Source organism: Anser brachyrhynchus, assembly GCF_964034855.1.
Source record: "Anser brachyrhynchus genome assembly, chromosome: 5".
Taxonomy (NCBI): Eukaryota; Metazoa; Chordata; class Aves; order Anseriformes; family Anatidae; genus Anser; species Anser brachyrhynchus.
Window position 1 is genome coordinate 29,726,018 of NC_137699.1, and position 15,447 is coordinate 29,741,464.

At 45.3% G+C, this 15,447-nt stretch overlaps 1 protein-coding gene across 7 annotated transcripts in view; it reads right to left on the reverse strand.

The window, feature by feature from the left end:
- The window catches only part of LOC308196455 (deubiquitinase DESI2-like), a 55,757-nt gene that overhangs the window by 17,453 nt on the left and 22,857 nt on the right, over positions 1 to 15,447 (reverse strand). For 4 of the 7 annotated variants that reach the window (XM_080595457.1, XM_080595456.1, XM_080595462.1 and 1 more), the window contains 3 exons: positions 5,346 to 5,485; positions 2,284 to 2,356; positions 860 to 953 (listed from right to left, as the gene is read on the reverse strand). In XM_080595457.1, the coding sequence (XP_080451583.1) occupies positions 860 to 953; positions 2,284 to 2,356; positions 5,346 to 5,468 (290 nt within the window). In that variant the 5' untranslated portion in view covers positions 5,469 to 5,485. The remainder of the gene's footprint in view (positions 1 to 859; positions 954 to 2,283; positions 2,357 to 5,345; positions 5,486 to 15,447) is intronic. The other 3 variants (XM_080595459.1, XM_080595458.1, XM_080595460.1) reach the window with 1 other exon arrangement.

The following is a 15,447-nucleotide window of genomic DNA, read 5'->3' on the forward strand; positions in this document are numbered from 1 at the left end:
TACATAGCTGGTTACAGCACAGGACCAGTCCTGAGAGCCTCCTGCTCACACCAGCGAAGTCTCAGCTCTACCGGTCTGCTTGCTTCCCACTCTGCCCGCAGCCCCTCTGCAGAAGCTTTCAGTAGGACAGAGGAGATGCGTTTCCCTTGGTGGAGAGGGTTTCCACAGTGCGGGCCAGGAAGAAGCAGACATAGTTTTATGCATAAACATATTGTTTCTCCCAGTACTCACTCAATAGTGTTCATTCTTCTAGAAGTCCCCATCATCCCTCAATGTAAACTGGCAGTCTGCGAAGGGCAAGTCCCATCTGCCACGGGCAGTTCCTTGAACCACAGCCCCAAAGCCTGGACACCTTGAATAGCACCTTAATGAAGTATCCTCTCAGTTTCCTCTAGCAGTTGGCCTGTCCTTTGTGATAGTGTAGCAATAAACCCAGGAGACGACTTGTCATACTCCGTGCAATACCCATAAATAGGCGATGCTCGTGAAAAGACAAGCTTGCTGTTCCCCTCTGCACTGGCTCTGCATAACACACAGTTACTCCCATTCTTGCTGACAGATGAAACCAGGAGCACAGAAAGCAAAGAAAATGGGAAGAGAGAACTACATTCATTTGTAAGGCATTTGTATACATTTAAACTCTGCCAAACACAGTTCAGCACTGCTCCCTGTCTGCTGTACACCCTTTAATCTGCCTTCAGAACCCCTGCAGGGCTGCCTTTGAACCAGGATCATGTAAAGGAGGCAGTGAGGGTGCTAATGAGAGGGAGAGGGGGACCCAGAGGAGAGGACTTCCCCTCTCCCTCTAGTAGCTGTCATTGTAGGGGGGAGCAGGGAAGATGTATAAAAGGGCCCTTACTTGAATTTAAAGGTCTCGCCAAGCTCTACCGCACTGCCAGGTGTGATCTCGAAAATCCCACTGAAAGGGTAGGGATGCCCTCCATAGGCAAACTCTGACAAGGAAAGAAACAGACTGTGAGTAATCGAATGAACGCTGTGTCAGGAAAAAGTCTATGGCAGCTGTCTGCGTGGCTCAGCATCAGCACCAGGGGCTGGGCTACTGCTAAAGTCAACCCCAGCCAGACTCCAAAAGCCAGTTTCTCTGTCCAGGCACCTATCAGCCCGAGGATACTCTCACAGCCTCGGCTCCAGAGCAGGCTCCATCAGTGCTAATACTAGTGGTTGCACAGCTAATTAGCAGTTAGTGCTGCTAATCTACTACTCAGCACCAGGAAAGCTCTCCAGGTCTGTCTCTGTGCCTATACAGGCCAGTGGAAAGTTCTGTGGTGGAGGCACCTGGAAACACTGTGAGAGGCTGTCAGCGGTGGCACCGAGCTAGAAAAAATCTTTTCTCAAGTAGGGAGAAATCAGTCCTCTTCTTCCAGAGGGCAGCACGGCAGGCAACTACAGGGAATTCTTTGTAGGAAAAGAAAAAAAAAAGATTACACTCTGCTGCCTTAGCATGTGGGCTGAGCCTGGAGGCCCCTCCATGTTATACAGGCCACCTTGCATGGTCTGTGAAAGCTGCTGTGTTCAAGACAGAACACAGCACCCCAGGGATTTTTATCTGCTGCATGGCACTAGCTAAAAATATCACGAGTGAGGTAACCCCAGTCATTCCCATTTAACATTGGCTGAAGAAGGAGACAAAAAGTCTGTGATGATGTTCTGTCCTTTGGCTTTGCTGTGCTACAGCTGTTTTTCTGGATAACTTGACTGCATCCCTTGGGTGCTGTAATCAACTTCAACCCTATCCAGACCATTTCAAAAAGCCTTGCAAGACATTTTTTTTTTCAATTCTGCTGTTTTAAAATAAAAGCTTCCAAGATCTGGAGATGCAAATTTTAAGACTTCTAAAGCACAGACATTCATAAAGAATTACTGCAAAGCTGGTTTATTCTGGCATGGAATTAGTACAAACATTCTTATGCAGGTTTTAAGACAGCCACTGATCCGCATCTCTCTTCCCCCTCCCCAGTCTCTCCTCCTCCTTTGTTGCAGGTCTTTCCAATGTTGTTTGGTCCTCCCTCCCTATCTGCCAGCCTGCTACACACCTGCACAAGCTATAGAGGCTGCAATTACATGCTGAAGATACAAAGAACTACTTTATTCATGGCAGAACTGCACAAGTTCCAGCTGGACTCCACAATGGACTCTAAAACAAAGCTGGCTGAGTTTCTCACTCCTTGCCAAAAGCTATACGTTTGGGATTATTTTCTGTATCAGACTAGCCATGCAATTTTCTCTCTGTTCTACAGGTAATGAAAAGGAAATACTTCATACCTCTGCCGTAGATCTCGATGCCAGAGTGGAAGACACCAATCCCCAAGGTGGAGGTGTATTCGTTTATCCAGTACTACAGTAAGAAAAAAAAGCGCATTTGGGAGCATTAGCAGAAAAAAAAAAAAAAAAAAAAGATCTTGCCCTGGGGCATATACCCCTATCTCCCTTCCTCAAGGCAGCTTCTCTTAAGGACAATGATAATTCTGAAATTTCCCTGAGACAAATCGAGGCTCCTTATAGAGAAACAGAAGTGGGCACTGTGTTTATACAGCTGGCTGGGATTACATCTCCAAAAAAAATACTCATCTAATCCTTTCCATGTAAGGCATTTTCCTATATTAAGATACAACTAGACCTGAACCTGCATAAACCCAGCTTCCATAGGATATGTGATTATTCATCTCTTGTTTCCCTTAACTAGCTAACCATTTCCCCTCCATTCCAATTTACTTGTCTTATTTTCAAGATAGTGAAGATCTTGAGTTAAAGCATTCCCAAATATTTTCTGTACACAGTTTTACAACACCTCCCAACATCTACTTTTTAATCGGTTAGTTTTAGGCATGTTTGCTCAGGAAATGAGATCTCGGAGACAAATCTATTCCTCGTGTTAGTCAGAGAAGCACCATTTAGTAGTTATCTATATGACATCTAAAAAAAAAAAAGGGATCTCCGAGAAAAGAAACAAAGAAGCTCTGAGCATACTAGCCAACATTTTGCTCAGAGGCACCTTACAGTATCAAGCACTGTTTTCAGAAGAGACAAAGGTCCGCTGCTCCAAAATTATATCTGAGATGACCACAACTTCACCCAAAGTGTGAGACAAATTTTCGAGAGGAGCTGTTAAATGACTTTGTTGTTCTGGAGTCCATCTCCTCCTCACTGAACATAGAGCAGAGGAATACTACAGCACGCATGCACCGCTCCTCCACCAGCACTGCTCAGGGCCTGTTTCCACCATACCGTGAAGGACAGTGCAGACATCCAAGCAAACCCCAGCTAAGCTAATTCTGGAGTGGGAAGCCATACAGCCATGCCAGGGCAGTGCTGCACTAGAGATCATGAGCCCTGCTCTGCACAAGCATTTATTAGGTTAGCTGCAGAGCTGCGCTGCCACAGAAACGATGTTTTCAGGCAATGAGTGGAAACTGCCAGCGCCTGGTATATTTACAGTTCGCTTATGGCAGTGGAAATGCATCTCTAGTAACTCTGAGCAGCACAATTCCTGTTGTAATCAAGCACTGCAAGGAAGTGAATGTTGTTCACTTATCCCTGTACAACAACATGACGGGCTCATTAAGCTAAAATTCCCTTACGGCTCTGGCAACAGCTTCTGGTGGAGCCAGAATAGGCTGCAGCATCCCTGGTGCCTGGCGACACTGAGCTGCCACGGTATGAGCACAGCCCCCTCTGCTCTAGGCAAGCAGAGGTCTGGCATACTCCATCTACTCTCCTCACTCTGCTTGCTTATGCATTTTTGATGACTGCATTGAATGCAGTAGTTCTGTAAATCACCAGGAAATGGTTTCTGCATGACCACTGCGACTCAGGAAAAAACACAGTAGTTTTGGCATGAAAAGCAAAGGCCCAAGCCTGACTTGACATGGGGTTGGTCGGTACTGATACCTTGAGCTGTGTCCCCCAAAATGCCCGCTTCTGGCAGTACAGCAGTTTCCTTTCCCTTCAGGATATTCTGTAATGCTCCTTGTTCTTTGAGTTTTGGTATCATAAACAATGCATTACTGCAGGACACCAGCAAACCTCCTGACCCAGGCTGGACCCCTGCCCACTGCTCTTTTCAACCCTCATATCACCTCCACCTCTCTCTTCATTGAATTATACAAACTCTTGGGTTTTTGGATACATCAGAGCACTGGACTGGAGCTAGATCAAGTAGCTCTCAACCTCTGCCAGCTGAGATGGAGCACCTGCACTAGCGGTGAACCCTCTTTTTGAGGGCCACAGCTGGTATTTAGGAATAAACGTCCCCTTGCCTTTTGCTGCCCTTCCCCACAGACCTCTGTTGGCCTGTCCTCTGCAGCATGGACATCCCTGCTCTGACTGGGGAAGACAACACAGAGGCGGAGACCGCATGGAGGAGCCCACACGCCACCAGCCACATCTCCTGAGAAGACCAAAGCCCATCTCACGTGGGCACAGAGCCCTCAGATCAGTTCTTTCTTTTCTCTCTTCAGTTCTCCTCAGGTCTCACGGGTTAGCTCCTCAGACTCTCAGATGGCCTCAGTAAGCTTCAGAGAAGCGCTGGTTTCCAGAGAGCCCTCCTGTAACTGCTCCCAGCGGGCAAGGTAAGGAGGTTGTCTTCGTCCCTCAGGCCGAGCTGCTGTCTCACAGGAAAATTCCAACCACAACGTGCCCAGGTCACACCAGCTGCTTTGCTCAGAGGAGTAACTAACAGCAAGATTTATTTTAAGTTGGAATCATTCTTGCCAGTTATCAAAGTCAGGGCTACCTGCTGGGGCTGATCAGCATCAGGCTTCGTACTTCAAACGTGAAACTTGAACTGAAAGGCACTTTCAGCTATAGTTCTTCCTTCTTCTGTGGCATCCAAACAACAAATAAGTAGAAAAACAGGACAAATAACACACCAAACATGACCGCCTCGTGCTGTCAGATCACAAAGCCCTCTGTCCCTCACCTGCGGGCACCGCTCCTGTTCCCAGCAGAGCCACAGCCCCAGAACCACCCTCTGCCCCCCAGAGAGGGACAGCAGCATTTCTCTGGCTGGCACCAGGTACTGCAGGACTACAAGCATCACATGGACTCCTCCATATTTATACGCTGCATTCTTCAGTATGAATCCCTTTAACAAACTGTTATGGACCTAACCGTAACAACCTCAGCCACACCTGAATTTCACCTGAACAGAAGCTGTACGGGTTTAGCGCTTCCTTTCAAGTAACCTTGACAACACGGGGGTGTTAGTGAAGTGGGATCTGATTTGCATCTTAGGTAATACTGAGGATTTTTGTTTGCAGTGAACTGTTAGCAAAACCAAAATGCAAAGCAGCTCTGAATCACGGCTGCTGCTGTCCTCATCTCACCCCCATCTCCAGGGTGCTGCAGAATCTGCCGCTGGTGTGTGACCGAGCACGCAACAAACGCTTCACGGCACTTTGGCACAGCCCACGGGTTGTCTCAGGAGGAAGCTGTGCTGAAGCGAACATGTCAGTCACTTGCTGAGCTGGAAGAGAGAATCCAAGCCAGATTTGAAGCCAGGTTTGTACACACATGCATGAGCTGGCCTCGTTTTCCAAGGGCTTTGCAGTTCTGAGCATAAGAATAGCAGCAACAGTCAGCAAATACTCATCTCTTGAGTAAATTGGCTGTATCTTAGATTTAAAAAAAAAAAAACACACACCACACAACCTACAGCCTGTTCTGAGCCAGCTGAAAGAGCTATGGAATTGAATTCAGCAGTATCTTAAAGGGACTCGTGATTCATAGCTGCATTGCATGCTGCCTGCAAAATTGTGTCATAAACCCTGCAGAAAGGACTTGGAGCAATCTGTCTTATTTCCACCTTCAGCCAAGACAGAGAACAGCTCAGAAGTGAAGAGAGGCAAAGAGGAAGGCTAGACAGACTTCACAAAAGCCGGAGATGGCCCAGGACTCAAAATTCAAGCCCAGAGAGGAAGCTATTCTCATTTTACAGTATATCAGTTAAGAGCTTTTCACGCAAGTCCCTGATGAAGTAGAATTTGAAGTTTTCTGTTTTTTATTGAAGCCATCTCCGATTTCACAGTTGGTTTCGTTCAGAGATCAAAGTGTCCAGTGAGAGTTTAGATGCTAGGGGATACTCTGAGTCAGCTATTGTGTTATTCACTTTATTTATTTATTCATCTTTCATACTCAGAGATAGAAGTGAAAATCTTACCGGGACAGCGAACCATATCCCAAATTTTAAGAAAAGAAACTAAGAAGCTTCATTATATTGATATGCTGCTGGAAGGTCTGGGATAGAGGAGCAGACAGTGTGATACTTGTAGATTATGAACCAGTAAATAACCAAATCTCCTCCTCCATATGCATATAATTCAGTAGGATTGCTTCCTTTTCCCTGTGAATCAACTGGCAAAACTTTGCTTCTAGGAGCAAGAGAACAGTAATGGGGGACCAGAGCTACAGATAATATTCTGACACTACTGATGTGTATAGTGTTAAGGGACTGAAGGAAATGGTCAGATCCCCTCACACTCTGCTAGTCTTCAGAGCATGAAGCACTCCTGACAACACGAGTCCCATCACAGACTAGCTGCCCTACTCCTGGGCTTGAGTTTAATCCTCTCCTTTTTGAGAGCCAAGTCACATGCCATCACACCAAGCCCTCCCTTGCAGAGGTGACATCTCCTATCCACAGGATGGGGGAGCTGGCTCACTGCAGAAGAGACCCTTGGCTTGACAGATCCCAGGGGCGGACACTCAGGGTTCCAGCTGCTACTAGTGTGCTCCCTGAAGGAGTTAGTCAGACTGACAAGGAGCCTTCCTTCACTCCTCTACCTTTAATACACTATGCAAACTTCACGCAAAATGTTTTTTTCCTTGAGGCTTTGTCTTGGCCTTTGCAGTGCTTGGCCTCCGCTGTTAACTTACCTAGGCAACTTCATGGAAACTTGCAGAGAAGTGTGAGTAGTCATAAATGCACTGATCGGTCACATCTCAAACACCAGAAAAATCCTCTGCAACGTTAAAGCTCAAACCAAAAGTCAGTATTAAATGCAACATCAGATTGATGCAAGAGACCAAGTCAGGAAGCATCAGAGTAGTATCTAGCATTATTTTCTGAGATTTGTTGATCCAGATGTGAAATATGAGAGTAGAAAAAAAAACAGAGGTGAAGCTAGAAATCACTACAGGAAATCCATCAGCGAAATCTCAGCCCTATACAGTCAGGTAGAAAATGTTCAGCAACTTCAGAAGAGTTTCACTTTCTCCAATACATTTTTCTGAACCAGGATCTTGGGCCCACATAAGTGGAAGGAAAGAGCCCGAAGCAGCTCACAGACTATTCCCTGAGTAATGCTTGTAGTGGTGAAGGAAGCATTATCTCACTATAGACATGCAGGACAGCAGGCTTCCAATAGATCTTTGCCAAGGGGCTTCAGTCATATTGCAGCAGTATTCACTCGTGTCCCACAGCCCTAAGCATGTGCACAGTTCTGCCAATGTGTCTTGATCCTTCTGCTGTTCACTCCTGGCCTAGAGCTCTAGTAATAAAAACTCACTATCACGTGGAGTGACATCAAATTATACAGCACGGCTGCTGTTAGTAAGTTTTCTTTAGAATTGGATGAGACCCAAGCTCATTTCAGTGTGACCTGCGTCTCTTTTACACTCAGTTCTCTGTAGTTCCAAGGTCTGTAAATTAACCAAGTTTAAAATGCTATTTTCCTAATGTACAGTGAATACAGATTAAGCATGAAAGGATTTAAATGCATTCAGGCAGAACAGCAACTAATAAAAAAAACAAGAAGCCTAACAGGATATTGAGAGGAGGAGTGATGACAAAGACCTGTCTTTGGTACTTCACACCTGGGAAAAGCTGTCTGGATAGGTGTTCACCCTACAGCACACGCAGAACATGACTCTTCCCAGCTGGAGGATCACTTTCTATGCCAGGCTCTTTTGCTGCTGGCAAAAGGCATCAGTCTGCAAGACCTCTGCTTCATGGGCCAGGGTCTGGCAGCCCATCAGGCCACTCCAAATCCAATTAGCCAAAAACGCCCGTTTTACTCACCTATGCTAACTTTCTTTAGCATTACCTGGCATTTAAGTGAAACTTAATACTGCAGTAAGCAGTTCTCTGTTTACAAACCAAATCCACAGGATCAGTCTCCAGTTGCGAAAGGTAATAGCTGGCAAGTCTCAAGGAAAAGTTCCCAGAGTGGTCACTGGCATCTTCATGAACAACCCTACCGGCAGAAGTGACCCGATCAGAAGTGATCAGAAGGAACCACAGGGTTTCCTACAGCAGAGCAACCAAGTGCTGAGATGCCTGCAGCTTCAGTAAAGCCAGAGAGCTCCATGGAGCACTGAGATGAGCGGTCATACAAGGTAGGACTTGGGGACCTCACTTCAGACTTGGACTGGGACATTTTAGAACTGCCTGGAGAAGAGACATCCAAGGAGTAGTCACATTACAGAAAGAAGAAAAAGACAAAGCATCTGTGTGTGCAGCTGACTCTGCTCCACTGCATTTTGGATGGAAGGAGCTTTAACCTCCCAGACCAGCCCTTCTCAGCTGCTGTTTAGGACAGTTCCCCATCATTCGCATCAATACACCTCAAACTGGGAATTTCCTGGGCAATGACAGCCTGAATTTACAGCTTATTCTGCTAAGCGTTACAGCTCATGCTGCTAAGTGTATTCCTTCACACAACCCCACAAACACTACGCTCAGAGACAAAGCAACCCAACACATCAGAGAGGCCTGCGTCACACTCAACTACACCCAACTTGAGAGGAAGGCCAGGCCAGGCCTCAAGAGCCACCTGTCTCGGCAGCTCTTCTGCTTTTTAGCCAGGCTCTGCTCTGCAAAGGATCTTTTCCTCTCCAGTTAGTTAAATACACTCCTTAGCTATCTCCTCAGGAGGAATTTCTTTGCAAGTTGCAGTGTTTTTTCAGACGTTATTATATACTTCTGAATTGCCTGACGCACGAGCCAATGCTAAAATCTTAGCAATCATGAAACAAAGAGCTTATTTCTGTGGCTTCTAAACACCGCATGTGGATTAAAAACTACTGCTGCTGCTGAGGGAGAGTTGGAAATCTACTTATGCTTCAGTGTTGTGATGTAATGTAATTTTACTGGAAGAACAGCAGGACAGAAGAACATTAATCATGCTGCAGAAAGGAAACAGTATGCATTCCAGCAGTTAACTTTGGGCTAGGCCCTGACTATTTTACATTTTAAATTATGAAAAAAGATTTAGCTGTGAGAATGGGATACCTTCAGTGTTGCCATTTACCACCTCCTCCTACAAAAGGGCAGGCATAGTACTGGCTCAATATGACACCACTTGAAGTCTCTCACAACCATCTACTTTCTCCGCCACCGTTCCGCTTTCTACCCTACTGCACTGATGGCAGGCATTATCCTGCAGCCATGCCGGGGAGGAAGCTGACCCCTGCGTATCTTTTGCCTGCAACCATACACATCTGTAACCTGTTATTAGAAGGTAGCATATTCTGCACTAAACATAGTCTGCTCCTGCTGAGGAGAGCAAACGTTCACCCAACCGGTGTTTCAGAGCTTGAGTGAGGACCTGCTTTATCAGTGGAGAGAGAGGGCAACTAGCTGGCTGGATTAAGCAACTATTTTCTGTTCCTGCGGAATGAACATACCCATATCTTCCATTTGCAGGTTCACGAAGAAGCTGGCAGAAGTTAATCCACCAGCCCAATGGTCTGTCATGCCAGTTGTGACACTAATGGCCCAGCTCAGGCGTCTGTGTACACAACGTGGTATTTGTAGTAGATCGTTTGTGCCATATGAGAAGCAATATGCCATTTTCCTAACCTCCCCATGCTTCCCTTAACCTCAGCTCCGACTGTGCCTGAAGGAGAGGCAGGGGTGGGACTGGGGGCATCCAATGAAGCCACTAAAGGGGGACGTTGCTGGAGATGGGAACAGCATGTGCCAGTGCTAAGAGCCTGACCCAGACAGTGGTCTCATAAAAAACCTTGCAGAAGGACAAGCGGTGCTATTGCACACCATTTCACATGCTGCATCTCCTTAGTTTTGACAATTTCTGTGTACAGTCATAATCTCAAGTATATGGAGCCAGAAGAAAAAAAGCATCCATTTGCAGGATTACACTGAAGTGTTTTAGCTCCCAGGTTAGCCTGGGAGCTGTAAAATACCAGACACGCTGTATACAAGCTGTACACAGGACTTGTTCAGTAGAATTATCCTTGTGTTGCAGGACTGAATTAGTTACTGCATGATTCACACAGATAATTAGTCATTATTTTCCACTTGGACAAAGGAAAGTGAGGTTACAAGGAGCAGAAAGGTAGGAAATGCAGCTGGGAAACTGTGTGTTAGGAACTTAGGGAAGTGCCAATACCTTTGCCTTAGATGCATTCACAATGACAAATTGAGAGGTATTCAAAAAGAACGGCAGCAAAATGATCACGGAAATGGTGAGACTGAATTACAAGAGAATTAATTCAAAAGAGCTTAGCAAAGCAATGACTACAGATGACAAATTTGCAAACATTTGAAGGGCTGATGAATTATGGGAGAAGACTTCTGAAGAATGGTACAAAAGGATTCAAGTAGGAGTAACAGTTTGAAAAGAAGAGAGACTTAGGCTAAGCATTTAGAAGTACTTTGGCAGTGAGAAAGCACAAGGAAACATTTATATGACTGAAAGCTACATCAGGAAAGCTTTAGTGTGCCTGTGCATGACAGAGTATTGAACGGTCTGATGTGTTTTCCACTGCTAACGTCTAGGAGGCTGTTAACAGTCTCAGTTGAACACATTTTGACCCCGCACACCTATGTGCATTGTAAGCCCTCGGCTCAGTTGTTGGAGCATGTCAGGAAGCAGGTTTCCTACCAAAGGACATTTGGGTGACCTGTGCACCACTGGGACGTAAACACCCTACGGTCCGGTTTACAAGGAGACATCTGAAGCACAGTGTAGACACTTTGACTCTGGAACTACCAGGCAAGTGAGGGCCAAGCTAGAGCCAAGCAATATGGACTCAGGGCTCTGAGCTTCACCTTGCCACGCAACAGCTTTCCTCAAGACCAGATACATCCTCAAGATCGCCCAGTTCTGTGGTTCTCTCTCCAAAGAAGAGACTAGCCCTGTGCCAACAGCCAGCAGTACAAAGAGGAAAGTGACATTCTGTGCATCCTTTGAAAGTGTGCACTCCAGTCTACATACTAAGCTTGCCTAGACCAAAATACCTGCCTTTGTTCAGAGAATCGGGCTGTAGGAGACACGTACCCCAAGCCCTCCACAGAATAGCTAATTGCCTGACAGCTGTAGCTTGGCCCCAAAGTGCTGAAAAGCACAGTTCATCTCTCTGCTCTGGCAGATTTGTAGCAGGAATTTAAACTTCAGCCTGTCACATCCAAGATGAACACCCTAATCACTAACTATAGCTTCTCCATCAAAGTGATGCATGTGCAAGTAAACAGCTCCAGCAGGAGAGATTGAGGGAGATCCATGCCACCACATAAACAGGCAGTTAAGACTCTCTGACCAGAGGCTCCTGCCCTGCTCAGGTACCTGAATCTCTCCCTGACAGTATCAAAGCCCTAATACAACACTGATTCTTCTGCTCTGGCTTGCTCTGTCAGGATGCACCTGCCTGGCAGAAACACAAATACTTACTTTTTTGCTAGCTCAGGCACACGAACAGCCCACGTCTGATCAAGTAAGGCAGATTTTTAGGGATCTCAAGTTTCTAATGAGAACATCAAAAACACTAATGTCTTTCAAACTATGAAGTACTGCTGATCCTCCACTACACTCTCTCCATTCATAATGAGTTCAGGAATAAAGTTCAGCAGGATCCAATTTAGCCAGAGGCTCCAAGAGAGAATGTTAATACCTATGAAGACAAAAAGTCTGCTCATCTTGTTAACATGGGGCAGGGATCCATTGCGGGGGGACTGGAGAGTCTGGCCTTCTTCCTGAACGGTGTTTCTTTCAGTTACCCTCTGCCAAGTTACTTAGACTTCCCAGCTGATCCAGACCAACATACTCATCCTCATTTCACATCAGCCTTGCTCACCTGCCAAGATCGGTCTGCCTTTTCTCCAGACCATATCTCGTTAGTCAGATGTCGTAGAGAATGGAGAATCATCACCAAAATGCCAAGCTGCAACCATTCGGTAGAGATGGGATGCAACAGACTAATAGTAAAGCCCCTGTTGTCAGAGATATGCCCTTGACAATTTAGATCAGCTGCACACAGGTCGCTTTCAACTTTATTTTGGCAGGAACATTCCCTTAAGTACTGCCCTCTGAAGGCACACTACACTGAGTTATAACTGTGGTGAGGGGAAAAACTACCTAGTGGAAGGAATTAGGTAGTAAGCTTGACTCAGATTTAGAAATATTTAGAAACATGAAAGGATTAAAAAAGAAGGGAGGTGGGGGGAACAGGAATATGGATGTGTGGAGCAAAAGAGAAAGAGAAAGAAAAAGCAGCCCAGGAACCAAAGAAGCAACGTGCAGGTTTATCATCATCTGGATGTTCACCTATCCCCTCAGAGAAAAGAGCCTCCCTGACATAACACTGGAGGGGAAGAACACTCAGGAATTGCTGCTCTGGAAACCAGAAGCCAAAGATTGTTCACAGGCATGGTGGAGAAAGCAACTATTGGGTTATACACTTTCTATAAATTTAAAGATTTACTCAAAGGTGAGCTTCTTTGTTGTTCTTATGCTCACTCTTAGGAGAGGTGATTCAACAACACTTTACGTCTCTATTTTGCAGTTCTTCCTAGGATTTCAAAACACTTTACAAGCATTGAATTGTTAAGCCTCACAGCATTTATGAGGAACAGGAAAGCATTCTTCATTTCAGAGATAGGGGGAAAAAATACCAGAATACAGCTTGTGCTTTGACTATGCAGTGAATCAGGAGCAGAGATGACTTCCAGATAACAGCTCAAACAATCCAACAACGCTTCTATACTGTCCACCAAAAAAAAAAAAGTGGGCTACATGGTTATTACAAGATTTGTTAAAGTTGAAAGGAGTGAGGCTGATCCATAGCATCTCCTCTTCTGAAAAGAGATGTCGCAGTGGCTTTGTTTGCCAAAGGCACTATAGCCTATTGAAGAGCTTGCACTTTATCTGACAAACTGAATGAAAGAACATGGAAGAGGCTTTTTAAAAGTTTCAGCTGTATTGTTTTTTTCATCTTTAACTGTCTCCGAAGGAATTCTAGCCTTAGCAGTCAAATCTCTTACTGACAACACTTCACTCATTTCTGCCTTACAACTCAATTTATTAATATTTTCACCCAGGACAACAGCCTTCTAGATATACAAGGCAGGGACATCTCTCGTCACACCAACAAAGAGTAAGAAACTAATTAAAACAACTTTGATTCTGCCAAGTTCCTGCATGGATAACTACTTGGAGAAGGCTGAGGTGACAAAGTCCTCGTAGTTAAAGCCATCACAAAGGGACAAGAAGTCTCTTTTGATGTCACCAAAGGACTAAGAACATCACAGGCAGTGGAGTAAGAAGCCCTTTTGTACCATCCCATTAATACAGACCACGACAACATACTGTTTTCAACCCGTTGTGCACAGAGAGACCCAAGGGAGACAGAAGACAACTTCAAATGAATCTGCAGGCTTAGCAGACAAATTCATTAAACAAATAGTGATGTCTTCAGCAGAAAAAGAAAAAAAAAAAGAGGCACAACAACTTGAACAGAAATAAAATTATTGCTCAAAAGAAAATAGGAAAAATATTTTGGCTTCAAATCAGAGAGGGAAGTGCATTCAAAGATCTATAGACTAACCAGAGATGGACTGTATGGACAGTCCCAGAGGTAGATAGGAAACAAGGACACATGAGGTTCACTTCCCCTGCTTTGCTATGGGCATACAACAGACTTACTTTGGACCAGGTCAAAACTAAGATTTCATCAGGACGGTACCACGTTCAAACTCAAAACTGACCCTTCAAATTCTTCAAATTCCTGTTTACCCTGAAGTGGCTAACTCCAACAGCATCAGCAACCCGAACGGACTCTCCTGCTCCACTGCAGCTGAAACAGATGGGCTCCACACTCAGCCAGTTCCAACAGAGATGAGGATCTCCTCTCCCTTCCAGCACTGATTGTTTGCTGCTGGAAGTCCATGGATGCAGACCTCACCCTGGAGTTCACAACGGCAGGGGTAGCACCTCACAACCAGGAGTTAAGCCTACCCACCAGCAAATCTGGACTTCTACAGGCAATATCATAATCATATAAAAAAAAAAAGAAAAAGGAAAACACTCTCCAGATCTCCTCTCTGGGCAAGTTCCACGTAAGGCCAAAAATCAAGTCCAGTGCTTACACGTCATATAGACCTATAAATCCTCACTCCCTGTCTCCTCACTCACTTGCCAAGAACATCTGCACCTGTCCTGGGAGCCAACAGCAGCAGTGTCAGGAAAAAAAGAGTGGGGTGGGGGCTGTTTGCACCTAAGGAATCTGTATTCATGCTGGCTTTAGTGGCACGTGCTCAAAATACCTTGCTGTGCCTGCGATAGAAATTGGCTGGGTGCCATTGACATTAGTTTGCTATTGCAAAAATCAATATTTATCTCGGAGCTTCTGAGAAGGGAATCTGTTCTCCAACATGGACGGGGGAAACCCTTTCACAACGTGAGCTGAGATTTTTCCTGGAGAGATTCCAGGGGCCATGCCTAGCTGGCAGTGTTTCTAACCAGCTTAGCTTAGGAAAATGCTGGGAAACACAGATTCCCTCAGTTTGTGCCTTGTCCTTTTTTCCCCACAGCGCTTTGTCCTGTCCTGGATAACTCTTCAAAAACAGTGCCAGTTTCACACTGCGCCTCGTCTCTCTGCATTACGTTTTCCTACAAGAAAAAGGGATATTGGTGCATTTTTGCCAGAGTCATACACACTCTCTGCTGTTCCAGCACAATTACTGATACTACATCATTGCAGGGATGTTTCCATATTACAATTTAAGGGATAAAGCAGAAGCCAAGGAACTTAACTATAGCAATGATGAAATGCTGCTGTGCCACGGGGATTCAAATACACCTTCCCTCAAGAGGCCAGTTTTTGCTGGTCTGAAGGCAATAAAGGAGTAGAGCAAGGAACAGTTCCTTGAGAATCAAACTGTCTAAAAAAAGTGGGTTGCCCTGGAACCTAGCCCAATGCCAAACTGGTTTTTGGAAGAATTATCTTCTAAGCACAGAACTGATAGAAAAACCGATCGGGAAAGTTCAGATAAAGTCCTTTATAACCCATGATCAAAGGGCTTCCACACTGTCTGATTTTCCATACTGTATAAAATGGCTGAAAACAGTAATAACCACAAATAGTGCTGGAAGTCTGAGTGATCATTTTAGTTAGTAACATTTAGCTATTGGATGGTGACAAACAGCTCTGAGGATACTTTATATCCCATATGAGGATGCAACAGAATGA